Below are 15,346 nucleotides of genomic sequence, written 5' to 3'. Positions count from 1 at the left end.
TGAATGGTGTTTTACTTTTTACCGAATGCTGCAATAGGTCTGACCTTATACACTTCATTGAATTAGTACGAAGATGAAATCCAAGCACAGGGATCTATACATGATAGCTTCCCTCATTTTAAAAGGAAATGATTTAAACAAATTTTTAACTCACCTGAGCCTTCTTAGTTTTCTAAGTTTTAAAAATGGCATGTCTCTATATCTGTCAGTTATACATTTTTTTCACATTTTCATCTTCTGACGACAAGACAAAATCAAACAAAAGTTCAGACAAAATATTCTATGTTAAATAATGGGATTCAAATTTGCTTATACACGATTTGGTCATGCCTCCTTCCAAGGGGAGATGGGTAATATTGAATAAAGGGTCATTAAACAAATTCTTTAACCACTCGAGTGAAAATGCAAACACTTACATGACATCTTTCTCTACATACTTTGAAATTACATAGTTCTAACCAAGACCTCTGGAGCCACAATATATGAGTTCAAAGTTTTACCTAAAAACCTTAAAATAAGTAGAAAATCACGAGGGTACAGTTCATCAGATTAATATACAGTATCCTCTAGTTGTCAAGATTCCAAATTTGTTCATGCCATGACCACTGGGGCTACAAGGGGTTTAGATTAGGTTTTAAAATTTCACATGTAAGTATAGTGGAAAATATTTTTATTATTACAGACAAACTTAATTATCTTGACTTGATGGGGGCGAGGAAAAAAACTTCTCTGAGTGTTCGAGATGTTGAGGTTAAAATATGTAAAGTATACATAATTGGGACTTCCAACTCTGACACTTTGACTTATCTGTGGTATTTGAGATATTGATATTCAAGATACCCAAGTTCAACTGTATTTCAAGACCTACTCTAGTAATAAAAGTCTTCACTATATATCATGAGTTCAAACAATACATCGTGAATTAAAACAAAGCATGACACTCCAGTCCAGGATGGGGCCTGAGAGGGGTCTACAGTTTTACACTGGAATACATTTGTACTAAGAAAATTCATTAACGAGAGTTGTCAGAAGACAACATAGCTTTTTGGGAAGTGTGTCTCTACTTAACCTCTTTGGTTCAAAAGTAATGTTAAAGGTATTGAAAAGTAGGTCAAAGTTCAAGGTCACTCGGTCACATGTTTTGGTACCATATGAAAGATCTTATCATGAGGCATCAATATGACAAATATCATCCCTATATACATGTAATATGTTTGTCAACAGCCCGACTGAACCTCGGCAAGTAGTCTCAGCTACCAACATCAAATAGTTCCTTTGTAAACAATTGCTTTTTTTCCCTACAAATTAAACCAAATTTCCTAGACAGGGGTACAAAAATTAAGAGAGAGATTAGGTACAAAAATTAAGAGAAAGAGATTAGGAGAAATGACAGGGGGTGGGGGTCGGTCGCGTAAGGGAACATTTTTTTTTTAAATATGGAACTACAATTGAGTCCAGAATAATATGATCAAAGATGAAATCAATGCAATGAAAATATACATATCAATATATCAATTCATTGATGCTGTAAGGAATCGAATTAACACTCGTAAATTGCCCCTAAACTAGCATACATGTACACGTGCTTACATGATAATTCACTGTACAAAATTATAAGTGTCAGTGATATCGCAACTAACGGTGTATTGACGGTCAGTCCAAGTCGAGAAATCATGGCACCTGACAAAGCAATTGGAGACGGATGATAACCTGTTTATTCAGGCGACCCGTGTGTCATTGTGAAATTATGAAACGAGTTTCTCAATTGATAGTGCCACTGTGCGCTATATAAAGGAGGTCGCGCAACAGACAAGGACATTACAAATCTGAACTACACGAATACTGCTGCTGCTGCTAAATTACACGTACCAAGATGAGTGCTACCACAGGAGTTTGAAATTTTATCAATAAAGTCAATAAAATTCACTTGATTGACCAAGCCAAATAATAAAATGATAAAATTTCAAACTCTAGCTGTGGTAGCACTCATCTTGGTACGTGTAATTTAGCAAGTTACCAGTCCCGACAGCAAGACCTCGGACAGGCAATTATACTATCTGATGGACAGCGAGTGACGCATTTTAAAAAAGCCTGCGAGCAGATTGTTCACCTCAACGAAAGGATGGGTGACTTGCAGTTCAGATACAACAAGGCCTGGGTGGAAAATCATCGTTCCTTCAGGTACAGCATAAGGCTGCGACTTGCCGTTTTAGAGGGTCTCATCAACATGTACTACGACTATGCTCACATCAAAGCCTACACTATTGCAGACCTGTGGCGTAAACTGTTTGGAGAAAATGTACAAATCATCACCAGCGACACATCAGACTCTGAAGGGAACGACTGAACAGTCGTACAAGAGAATATACTTTCTTATCACAAACGGCTCTTTTCAGATCGAGCCATACAATTTTTTTTTTCGAAAAGACACCCCTATCAGACGTTAATCAACATCCAACTTGCGATCGGCAATTATTATATCACAGTATACAATAAAACACAATTAAAAATTATAGGCCTAAAAATTTAAAAAGAAACGGTGACATTATTTACAAATCATATAGGTAAGGGAAAAAATGACAACATTACGCCTCTCACAGTCCGCCTCCCCTACTTTTGATGTTCCACGCGGAAGCGTGTCGACTCGCAACGACATACATGCAGTTTGCAGTCTATGATGTTGTAAATTTTCTTTCTTTTGAAGGGCTTCCTGACATAGTGCAAATTCAAGTTTGTTAAAATCGTTACCCTCGGGCTTAGGTTGGGGCCACAATAGGAGATCAAAGTTTTACATATTAATACATAGGTAAAATCTTTGATATCTTCTTTTCAAGAACCACCGGGCTAAAAAAGTACAAATTTACATGATTTTCAAAGGTAGTTGCTGACATAGTGCAGATTCAAGCTTGTTAAAATCATGCCCCCCGGGGGTAGGATGGGGCCACAATAGGGGATAAAAGTTTTACATACAAATATATAGAGAAAATGTTCTCCAAAAAATATCTTCTCGATATTTAGAACCACAGGGCTAAAGAAGTTTATATTTCCATGAAAGGTTCCTGACATCGTGCAGATTCAAGTTTATAAACCCCCCCCCCCCCCCCCTGGATAGGTTGGGGCTACAATAGGGATCAAAGTTTTACTTGTGATTATATAGGGAAAATCTTTAGATATGGGTCAAGGTGACTCTCAGGTGAGCGATATGGCCCATGGGCCTCTTGTTTTTTCCCTAAAGTGTGACGCTATTAGCCATAGCTCATTCAATTCTCCTTCAATATAAATGACACTTTGGATATATGTATTTACAGGCATGAACTATCATCCTAGAGGTGTTTTTTGATAATACATTGGTGTTTTCGGACTTTTTTTTTTTGGTTTTTTTTTTTTTTTTTGGTGTTTTCGGGAATTACCTGGTGTTTACGGTGTTTCCGGTAATTCCACGGACCCCGCTGAATCCGTGTTTTCCCCGGTACACCAGCGAGCTATAAATATAATCTGTAGAATGAATTGTCTTTCGTTATATGTCTCTGCTATCATAGACTCTATGTAGTCGATGATAGGCCTAATGCAATTAAAAAAAATCCTGCTTTAGGTCTATGATCATCCTTTACCTGAGATAGGCCTAGCAAGGATTGGAACTCTCCTATCAATGGAGACCAGTAATTTACACCCTTGATTTGTTTACAAACATTGGAATCGACCTTTTTGCAGGGTTCTCTTTTTAAAAGCTTACAGTCCAATGATCCCAGTATCAAACACAAATATTTGATAACAATGATAACATGCAGGGAATTCATTTATTTTACTTTGATATCGATTGAAGTGAAATAGCTGTGTCATTCCGAATGTTCTAAAATTTGACGCTGCAGGTCGTTGACAATGTTGTGTTCGCATTTTTTCATTGGTGTCCAACAGGTATGTACCACTGTACAGAAGTTGCAGATATTATACTAGAGAGAAATTAATCTAATTAACGAGTTAATCAGGTTCGGGGAGGGGGGGGGGTCCAGTCATTGACTTCGGTGAACACAGGTGAAGACTGCAGGCTCTGTTATATGGCACGCCAAATTCACAAAAATGAGCTAAACATAGTTTCACAGTTGATAAACTAGGTTTATCGACTGTAAACTATAGTTTACGGACCGTAAACTATAGTTAACGATTCGTTAACTATAGTTTTCATCCGTAAAACTATATTTAACGGTTGTAAACTATAGTTTACAAATGCTAATCCAAGTTTATCTGTCTTTAAATAAACGTTAACAATAGATTTTGCTGATAAATACAGATTCACATTTGTAAACTATAATTTACATTCGTTAACTATAGTTCACATTTGTTAATCCTAGTTTCACAAATTGTGATACTATATTTATCAGATAAACTATGTTTAACATTCATTAATTATAGTTTTTGATCGTAAACTATAGCTACATTGTAACTGCCATTTTTACTCATAAACTATATTAAACAAAACTGTGTTTATCACTTTTTTGTGAATTAGGCGCATTAAATGACTATAAACTATATCTTACAAAACTGTTTTTATCACTTTTTTGTGAATTCGGCGCATTAAATGACTATAAACTATATCTTACAAACCGTAAACTATCATTTACATTCGTTAATAGTTTAGACTTGTAAACCGTAGTTTACAATCGTGAAACTGTATTTATCAGATAAACTATGTTTTGCAATCGCTAATGATTGTTTTCATTGTTAATTATAGTTTACGCTTGTGAAACAGATTATCTGTTAACTATGGTTTACAGATGTGAAATATAGATTAACGTTGTTAACTATAGTTTACAGTCCGTAAACTATAGTTTACAGTTGATAAACCTAGTTTATCAACTGTGAAACTATGTTTAGCTCATTTTTGTGAATTTGGCGTGCCATACTGTTATGTTTTTAAAAGAATTCCACACAACGGACGTTCACCAACCCAGATTATTTCCCAGTGGTTGTAGATATTACACTAGTCAGAGAATGTTGTTTAACTAACAAGTTAATCAGGTTGGGGGTATCCAGTCATTGATTGTGGTGACTGCAGGCTCTGTTTTTGACCGGATATTCACCGAAACCAGATTAATTTCCCAGTGAATTGTTTTACCTTGAATATAATTATGTAAAGGAATACACTTAAGTTAATCTTGGCTGAGATTCGGACAGACTGGATATTTGGACTGACGCCTTCACTGAGCCGAATCTCAGCAGAGATTACACTTAGTTATGTATTATAGTGTAACAGGAAGGGAGAAAATGCAATGGACCTGACTTGGATTCAAACCCAGGCCGCCTGAATCTCTAGTCAAGTGCTCTACCAACTGAGCTATGTGTCCAACAGCGATTGACCAGTCTGACTGTAGGCCTAGACGTTGCACATTCCTCCCTTAAATGTTTTCACATCTTGAAGACTTTTATCCCAAATCTCATCTTGAAGACCTTTATATCCCTATAAATCTCAGCTGAGCTTCAGAAGGCGTCAGTCCAAATATTCAGCCGAGCTTTATCCCCTGACAGGCGTTTTCACCTATCAGTTTCGGGGGCTTACGCTGCCAAATGTAACAGGAAGTGAGAAAATGCAACGGACCAGTCTGGGATTCAAACCTGGCCCCCTGGATCTCTAGTCAGGCGCTCTACCAAACGAGCTATCTGGCCACCGGTGATCGAAACCATCTGACCACCACACTATAGATATAGTGTCAGCATTGCAATGAGGAAAATTACGTGATATCAAGTGTTAATCTACGTATTATGTGTCTTATGAGCAGTACATATATATTCTGTATGTATATATATATACATGTACATTTCATCAACTTTACAATTTTGACAGAACCGCATTTGTAACCCACTGTCAACATCAGTCATGTTATTGCAATAATTGACAGTATCATGTCGTTTTGAAATCACATACCTTGACGAGATAACTAGGCCTAAGTTAGCATCGTCCACATTGTGACACTGTAAGGTGGACATTTTCATGTCATCAACATTCACATCATCAACATCGCAATGATGACTAATGAGCTACTGTTGGGTCTAAATCAGACAAATTACCTTGACAATATCGATGAGATATTGGATATTTGTATTATAACCTGCAACCTTAACCATTATCTGTAACATTGTAGATATTGTAGTGGTGACAACAGAGGATAATGAGATAAATTTGTCAATCTTTGTTTGATTTCGTTTTATTTACGTGCAGGTGTACAGGTATTGCCCACACTTCCAGATAGCTGGCTAGCTGTACACATGGCAGGTCTCACCTCAGATCTCCATTTTTCAATGTTACATGTAGTACGATATTGTATCAATTGTATACATCATAATGTCAAGAATGATCAAATAAATATTGTAGACTGAACATAGAATATAACTTATGAAAAATATTTAACTTGCAGATGTTGATGAAGTTCATTTTTACATAGTTTTTAGTTTCCTGAATGCTGAATAGATACAGTCTTGTAACATACACACTGTCAGCCATTGTTGGGAATCTTAAAGTGACTTCCAAGACTCCGATAAGTCGTACCTGCCAGCTCCTTGATCCGTTTAGATTTACTACCCAGACTTGTGGGATTAAAACTCGTACTGTGGATGCAATGAAGGCTAAGACAGTGTTTAAGGCGGTCCTATCTGTGGAGCAGGATGAAGGTGTAGGGGCACGAGTCCGGCGGAGCGTGGGGAGACCCGAGGTATTCTGTTAGAGAGTATAGAGATACTAGTGCTTGATTGAACACGCTACAGTAAAACCTGCTTATAGTGAAGTGATGGGGGGCAAACAATTACAGTAAAACCTGCTTATAGTGAAGTGATGGTGGGGGAACAATTACAGTAAATCATGCTTATAGTGAAGTGATGGGGGGGGAACAATTACAGTAAATCACGCTTATAGTGAAGTGCTGAGGGATGAACAATTACAGTAAATCATGCTTATAGTGAAGTGATGGGGGGGGGGGGACAATTACAGTAAATCATGCTTATAGTGAAGTGATGGGGGGGGGAGGACAATTACAGTAAATCACACTTATAGTGAAGTGCTGAGGGATGAACAATTACAGTAAATCATGCTTATAGTGAAGTGATGGGGGGGGGGGGCAAACAATTACAGTAAATCATGCTTATAGTGAAGTGATGGGGGGGGGGGGACAATTACAGTAAAGCATGCTTATAGTGAAGTGATGGGGACGAACAATTACAGTAAATCATGCTTATACAGGGGTCGAAATTAACTTTTTATACCACAGGCTAATTTTAGCCTGTGGATAAAAAATCCACTGGCTTAAATGAAAACCTAAAAGTTAAAATAAGAATAATGAAGCAGTGCTCTTTTTTCATATGTTTTTTTTTTTAAATCAATGATTTTCCCCATCATTACTGAGCCTAGTGAGTCAACAGGCATCGTTTGGACAAGTCACTAAGTTACGTAAGACATATGGTGCAATGTTTAGGTCTCTTGACCATCGCATCTCTAATCCACAACCTGTTTACCACAGGTCTTCCAATTTCATGCCACATAAGCGGTGTCACTAGTGATTTTTCAAAGCGAATCCCGAACTCATGGTTTATAAGCAGCACGATCACGAGTCCCATGAACTTTTTTGATAATCGTCTACACGCTGAGCAATGCACTCATGTCATCACTACAACCCGACGCAGATAGGATATTTTGATAAAAAAAAAAGAAGACTACTGGAAGACTTGGTAAAACATAGACTCTGATTTTTTTTTTTTTTTTTTTTTTTTGGATAAAAAAATAACAAAAACCTCACACTTGGAATTCAATTTAATCACCCCTATAAGTGAACAGGACTTGTGGCACATGACATGTCTATATTTTTCCTGTCCGACCTCTAAAGCATTTGTTTGACTCCGAGTTTCTTAAAAAATCATGAACGAAAAATCCTGAATAGAAATGGTTGATGAAATCGGTCGTTCATGTAAGCGTTTGTATGATTCTGAATACAAGTTTTAAATAAAGCGAATAGCGCATCACCGTATAAAACGGATACGATACGATCATGGTTTGTAAATCACCAATCGCTAAGATTTTCGAGTGTCCACTATGTTTACTCGCTATTTTTCAAATGTACTCGCATTTTGCGAGTATTTCTCACTAATTTCGAGCCCTGCTTATAGTGAAGTGCTGAGGAATGAACAATTACAGTAAAACCTGCTTATAGTGAAGTGATGGGGACGAAAAGTTTTGATTTGTTATAATCATTATATCCAATAACTTCATATCAATATGTTTTAAAACTACAGGGAATGTGTGAATTCATTATGAGCATGTTTGCTGTACCCAGGTTTTACTGTAACATGAAGATATTTCTTTTGAAAATATACTAATGTTTAAGTTAAATTTTCATTTATATCATGAAGAAGTGATACAATCAAAACATGAAGAGGGTAAAAATGTTTGTTGTTTTTGTTTTTATTATTATTATTCTTATTTTGATTAAAAATTAATATATAGACTTAAAGAACTTAGATTTTGGAAGGAAAAAAAAGGAAAATGATAATGATTAAGGAATATTTGTTTCATTGAAATTGAAAATAAATGGATTTTTAAAAAATAATAACGATCGACCAAGTCAGTAAAAGGTACCAACAGGATTCAAACCCGCGTAGTTACCAAGACCAGGGTTCACAAGCAAACCCGTTTCTTTTTCTGTTACATATAGATAATACCACAGGTGTTAAGTCGGTTTTGTATGGTCACCATTGAGTTTAGGGTCAAAACAGGCTTAACCCTTGTGAATAATACAGTTACAATGTAGGATGTGCTTATAACAATTAGCAAAGAAAATTCACTGATTAGACACACAGTAGACGTTTCTGTACATTATGTAATCATCTCCTTCATATATTGTAGTTAAAAAATTTCGATCCATTCCTGATGCTGGATGAATTCAAAGACAAGGCTCCCGGTGGCTTCCCTGACCATCCTCACAGGGGATTCGAGACGGTTTGTATGCAGAGTTTGGCATTTTCTTGTTTGAAATGTGTGTATTTGTTCTTTATTCTCAACCGTTGTTGTACAAAACTTTTCCTATGATAAAATTACCAGTTAATGGTTTAAATTCATTTTGTAGTAACGTACCTGTAGTTACAATGGTCCAAGATTATGCCATTCCAAATACTGCCTTAAAGAAAATTGTTTAAATTGTTGGTAAGCAAACCAACTGAACTCACAATTTGCTTGAAAATTTATTTTCCAACAAAACTTAGTGACTTCAAGATAAGTTATTTAAAAATTTCTGAAAAGTTTGTTTTTCTGGTATTTCTTGTTCAAATGTTTAGGGGAAATGTGGAGATGTAACTTCAGAATGCACATTTACTTGTTACATTAAGAAGGAACACTTTCATTTTTTTTGTTTATCTTGCCTTCCAGTTCTACAGCATTTGGTCACATACAGATATACCTTCAATATTTCTGTTGTCCTTCTTTACTCAGTATTTTTTGTTAAAATGGGTGGTTGTTTTATGATTTTGATAAAAAGATCTTTTGAATATCTTTTAAATCACCAAAAAATCTTATAATCATCTTGTTAGTGCCTCTTTATATCTAATGTTGAATGTAAGAGAGGATCAGACCCGCTTCAGAGCAATGGCACATCCATCATCAAAGCGTTATCCGAGAAATTGTGTTATTACAATTATAATCAAACCTTGTTTAACATCTCAACACTCAATGGGGCCGAGAATTTTTTTTTGAGATATCGGAGGGTTTGAGATATTGAAGTTAAAATATTTAAAGAAAATGTAGTAATTGGGACTTCCAACTCACTTCGACATATCCATAGTATTCGAGATATCAATGTTTGAGATACTGAAGTTCAACTGTAATATTTTGTAGGTAACCTATGTTCTGAAAGGTAAAATGCGACATGAGGATTTTTGTGGCCACAAAGGAACAATTGGACCTGGAGACTTGCAGGTAAAAGCATTTGGAGGTGTAATTGTAATAAAAATTGACTTCCGTAAGAGGGGTCAAAGGGTGGGGTCTTTGTTCCTAAAATAGATACCGGTATTTCATTTCAATTAAATCAAAATTAATTGGACTAAGGTATTCCTATTTTCACCATAGCTTAGTCTTATAAAAAGCTTGCCAGTGTGTTAAATCTTCTCCAGGTTATATCTAAATTTTAAAAAACCCACTTTAGGCCTTGGTCAAAGTTGGGGAGAGGAGGGTGTTGCATTTAACAAACACATCTTGTAAAATTGAATTAATTGTTTGAAATGAACATTTCTTCTGATCATATTTTCACCATATTTTACAAATAGAATAGTGATGTAAAGTATATAGTAAATTCTTATTGCCTTATTTTTCTAAGAAACTAAATGTACATGCAATTTAGAGCTGAGAAACTGAATTTACATTCATAAATGCCTTATTCTTTAAACCAGAAAATTCTTCTTATTTTTCAAGATAACTAAAAAGTATGTGTTAAAAGTTTCTCTTTTCTTGACATTAGTGGATGACGGCTGGCCGTGGAATTGTCCATTGTGAAATGCCTCATGGAGATGAAGAGGTCCATGGTCTACAGCTTTGGGTCAACCTCGCCAAAAAATACAAGATGATTGAGCCAGCATACCAGGAGCTGCTGAGCAAGGACATCCCAAGCGTAACCAAGGACGGGGTCACTGTCAAGGTCATTGCTGGGGAAGCTTTTGGTATTAAGGTACTGAGAAGGCATTGTTAAATTCCACTGTCTGAGATAAGCATTAAGGGCAATGGCATTATCATCAATCTTTAGTGAAGTAATGTGCTGACAGACTGTGAATTCGGGAATAACTATCTTCTCATTTGTTTTCGTGAATGTAAATGCTGATATAACGGTCACAAACTTAGTTTTACTGACAGAGCCGATAAAACAGGTGTTTGTGACTATTATAGTTATAGTTATTCCCATTCTAATGCTTGATGTTTATGTCTTATCTTGTTGAGTGTTGCTTTTTGTACCATGTATAATATGTCACACAATGTTTATACTTGATGCTTTGTTTTTGCGTCATTCTATTATCGTGGATGCTCATTTGAAAGCCTGAAATCTCTGTGCAATGCAGATTACAAAACAGTTCTATTAGAATGCAGTCATACCTGAAAACCCAGATAATGAAAAGTGTTCTGTGACATTTCTAAGCTTAATTTTTGTAAGAGAGTCCTAAAATTCTATTCTAACTTTGTTGATTGTTTCTTCACAACAATGTCACATGACCGTGTTAAGGTTCCTGTTTTTGCTAGACTGGGAGTTCACTTCGGATTTTATGTACGCTTTATTCTTTAGTCCAAGGTTTATACCCGTACGCCCACAATGTACCTGGACTTTAAGCTGGATCCAGGATCGAAGCTGGAACAGCCAATTCCTGCAGGTTGGAGGTCATTTTTGTACACCCTGTCCGGCAAAGCCAAGTTTGGTGAGTTTCATTTATTCTGATGTTTCTAGGAATGAGATATGGTTACCTAATGACATAAACTGTATACGGTAAAACTTGGTCATAGCGAACCTCCAGGGCCTGCAAAAACAGTTCATTATAACCAAACTTCATTATACAGTAAAATACAGTTATAGTGAACCTCCAGGGCCAGCAAAAACAGTTCATTATAACCAAACTTCATTATACAGTAAAATACAGTTATAGTAAACCTCCAGGGCAAGGGAAAAACAGTTCATTATAACCAAACTTCATTATACAGTAAAATACAGTTATAGTGAACCTCCAGGGCCAGCAAAAACAGTTCACTATAACCAAACTTCATTATACAGTAAAATACAGTTATAGTGAACTTCCAAGGCCAGTGAAAACAGTTCATTATTACCAAACTTCATTATACAGTAAAATACAGTTATAGTGAACCTCCAGGGCCAGCAAAAAACAGTTCATAATAACTAAACTTCATTATACAGTAAAACACAGTTATAGCAAACCTCCAGGGCCAGCGGAAAACTGTTCGTGATAGCCAAACTTCATTATATCCAACAAAATTTTTGTTATTTTCCTCTCCTAGGAGAATAAAATCACTTAACAATAAGCACAAATTCTTATAAGAGTGTTCATAATAAGCATGTTTTACTGTACAATGTAACAGACAGAGCTGTATAAATTACCATGGCATGTAGATGTATGATTTGATGCATGATCTCTTCTAAAGGAAACCATTCTGAAATGAGTCTGTAGAGTCTCTTGACTTTGTCCTGAGAACTTTTAACACTTCCATTGTTTTCAGGTCCATCAGGAAATCAGAAGGAATTTGAGGCACATCACACCGTGACCTTCAATGATGACGGCGACTCCATATTTGTGGAAAACACGGTAAACCAATGTTTACTGTATACAGGGAAATACACACACACATTGTTTTATTATTGCCCTCATTGCAAATAAGCAAATTTAGGACTGGGCAAATTCAAAATCTCTGGACTATAATTGTTATAATTTCCTGTTTTTGGGCGAATTAAAAAAACAGGGTAAAATCATTTGCAAGTGTGGAAGGGTGAAAAAAAAACATGGGGTAAAAATAACCATGTACACAGTGCATGACTAACGAGGGGGGGGGGGGGTCATGCTGTGTGATATAGATTAAGTTTCCCAGACATTGTAATCACAAACATAACGTAAAACAGCAAAGCACTGTTATTCAGTTTGTGAGTAAATTGTGCACAGTTTACACATCGATAGGTTCTTAAAAAAGAATGTTTAATCCTGCCATATTTACATTTCCAACTGTGATATCCCTCTGAAGTTCCAATGTGTTAATTTCCTCCATCAGCTGAGTATAAATTTCTCACTTTTATGCAAATGAATGACATCAGTGGGCGGGGACTATGGAAATCAACATGGAATGGCCTGTGTTTTGATATCTATGAGGCAGTACTTTTGATATGTTGATTTTCTATTTTTATTTCAAATATAAGTGAAAACTACCTAATCCGACACCCATGCAATCTGTTTCACTGAGCATTTTGACCCTTATTTTCATTCTTCATTTTTTTTACACTGTATATTTCAACACTCTGTGTATTCCAACAAAAAAATTGTATCCCAGTCCATGTCGGATTAGACAGGTTTCACTGTATAAGGAATCACTGTATTTAATGTAATTTAATTAACTACAATGAAAAACCTGCATGAATCATCACGTTTTCCATTGTAGTTAATTGCCTCACATACCCAACAAACTAGACAGTGGTTCCTTAAATCAATGTCAATATCATTTCAGGGGTCAACAGAGTGTCATTTCGTGATGATAGCTGGAGAGCCAATCAAAGAGCCTATCTTCCAACACGGTTAGTCACGTGACTTATGTATTTACTGTATACCAACTTTTATTTGTTTCAAGAAATTTTCATGAAGTTCATGAGAACCTCATTATCACAAATATTGTTTGCCACAAACCAGTCCTTTAATGATTCTCATATTTTTCTTCAAATTATCTCTCTCTTGCAAAAATATGTTGCCACAAAGCAGTTTATCAAAAAAAAAGTTGTCACAAATAAAAGTTGGTTTACCATTTATGTGGTGACAAGGATCTCTTACGAGTTCATGACTTTGAAATTTGCTTGTTACAAAGAGAAAGGATTGCTGTGCTGTTGATTATTTGTAATGTATACTCAAAAGAAAAATACTCATGGGCGAATGCAATGGATAGGAATTCCAAAGCATTGAACTCTGGGTAATGTTTCACCTATGTTTATCACACATGAGCCTACAACTGAGGTAAATACAAGATAATTTGCAATCACTATTTTGTATCTCTAGGGCCCTTTGTTATGAACACACAAGATGAAATACAACAGACTTTTTACGATTATCGGTCAGGAAAAAATGGTTTTGAAAACGCCCCTAAATGGAAGTCAGATTACGTGAAGAATCGCAAGTGAAGCACTCCTTATTTGTCCTTTCTGTAGGGCCGTTTGTGATGACATCTGAGGAGGAACTACAGGAAACGAGGAAAGATTATCAGTATGGCAGGAACGGATTCGAAAACGCCCATTCCTGGAATTCCTTTATTGTTACAGAGGACGACACATATTGAATGTTTATCTTGTTATATTCTTAAGGTTATACAGTGCCTCCCCTGTTTTAATGCCAACCCTGCATAATGCCGTATGCCACTGATTTTCACAAACAAATGGTCAAATTCTATAGGGTTTAATTACCCTCCATATTAATGCCAATTACCTAACACCCATCAATAATCACACCTGTACTTTGATAGTGGTGTGGTGAAGTGTGACAGTTTGGACAAGGTATTCAGGTGGCAAGGTTAATTACTAATAATTGCAGAATTGAACTCCAGATAATTTAAATATTTATACAGAATGGAGTCCAAATAACTATATGGTATTGAATTTCTGTTGATTGCCCAGTGAATTGTCTGTAATGGTGAATTCGTTATAATGCCAACCTTGCTTTATTGCCCAAATTCGTCTTAAACAAAAGTTGGCAATATATCGAGGGAGCACTGTATGTGACTTTTTTTTTTTTAATTATATTTTCATCTCCTATGTATGAAAGGTTTTTGTATGATTTCCAAAATAGGTTTAAATTGTATAGTATAGTAATATTTCTATACTTGGTATGTGGGCCTGGTTCAGCTCAGTGGTTAAATAACCTATCTAGTAATGCAAGGGTACAGGGTTCAATCCCTGATTGATCCAAAGATTTTTCTCCCTCACTTTGCTACAAAAGTGGTAGCCTGGTTCCCGAAGCCTTCCGATTGTGCAAGCACAGAAGGACTTGGGATTCAGGCTACAAAAAAGTCCATATAAAAGTTTTTTAATACACTAGAGCTGACTTTACACTTTTACTTGCCATAACCAAGAACTTTCAAAATATGCTAAATCTAAAATGGACTTTGTAATATAGTTTTTTGTAGAAACAAGAAATGATGCAAATGAATTGCACCTGAAATATCACAAAAAATTATATATTACGGAATAACATCATGTACGTATTTAAGTTTGCCTAATGTGCCATACTTGGGAAGAATATATAATATTGTTAATGATGTATCTTAATATTGAGAGTAACTCGGTAACCTTGAATAATGTTTATTAACATGTTATGTTAGTGAATATACATGTATAACATTGTTAATGATGTATCTTGATATTGAGAGTAACTCGTTAACCTGAATAATGTTTTGTTCGTGCATTCGTGTCCGTGTGAATGGACGCTATTTTGTACATTTGACATATCTTGCAGTGATAAATTTGATAAATTAGTTTTACTTCTATGTATTGTACAAGACCCTGACATGAACAATCAGTGAATATAATTTGTTTATGTTAAAAACAAATGTCTCCCCAGCTCCCCAAATTGAAAGTGC

The 15,346-nt window shown here is 35.8% G+C and overlaps 1 protein-coding gene across 2 annotated transcripts; it reads left to right on the top strand.

Annotated features, from left to right (window-relative positions):
• The first annotated feature begins 3,634 nt into the window (after positions 1-3,634).
• LOC125682377 (pirin-like) lies at positions 3,635-15,242 on the top strand. Of its 2 annotated transcripts, none has more exons than XM_048922908.2 (9): positions 3,635-3,915; positions 6,438-6,704; positions 8,885-8,977; positions 9,869-9,949; positions 10,488-10,694; positions 11,301-11,430; positions 12,242-12,327; positions 13,235-13,301; positions 13,774-15,242. In XM_048922908.2, exons 2-9 carry the CDS (start codon positions 6,453-6,455, stop codon positions 13,893-13,895), a joined length of 1,038 nt encoding a protein of 345 aa, XP_048778865.2. In that variant the 5' UTR covers positions 3,635-3,915; positions 6,438-6,452; the 3' UTR covers positions 13,896-15,242. The 2 variants fall into 2 exon arrangements, with proteins under 2 accessions (XP_048778865.2, XP_048778864.2); XM_048922907.2 differs by having other exon boundaries at positions 3,637-3,915; positions 13,923-15,242.
• Positions 15,243-15,346: the final 104 nt, after the last annotated feature.

The sequence above is a fragment of the Ostrea edulis genome, chromosome 2 (assembly GCF_947568905.1).
Source record: "Ostrea edulis chromosome 2, xbOstEdul1.1, whole genome shotgun sequence".
NCBI classification, from domain to species: domain Eukaryota; kingdom Metazoa; phylum Mollusca; class Bivalvia; order Ostreida; family Ostreidae; genus Ostrea; species Ostrea edulis.
The sequence above is the reverse complement of the archived record's forward strand: the minus strand, read 5'-3'. Positions and strand labels throughout refer to the sequence as shown.

Coding starts and splice junctions, on each gene's coding strand:
- LOC125682377 (XM_048922907.2), top strand. CDS start 6,453: ATGCTGAATAGATACAGTCTTGTAACATACACACTGTCAGCCATTGTT. Junction 6,705..8,884: donor GGAGCGTGGGGAGACCCGAG/GTATTCTGTTAG, acceptor CATATATTGTAG/TTAAAAAATTTCGATCCATT. Junction 10,695..11,300: donor GGGAAGCTTTTGGTATTAAG/GTACTGAGAAGG, acceptor TTTATTCTTTAG/TCCAAGGTTTATACCCGTAC.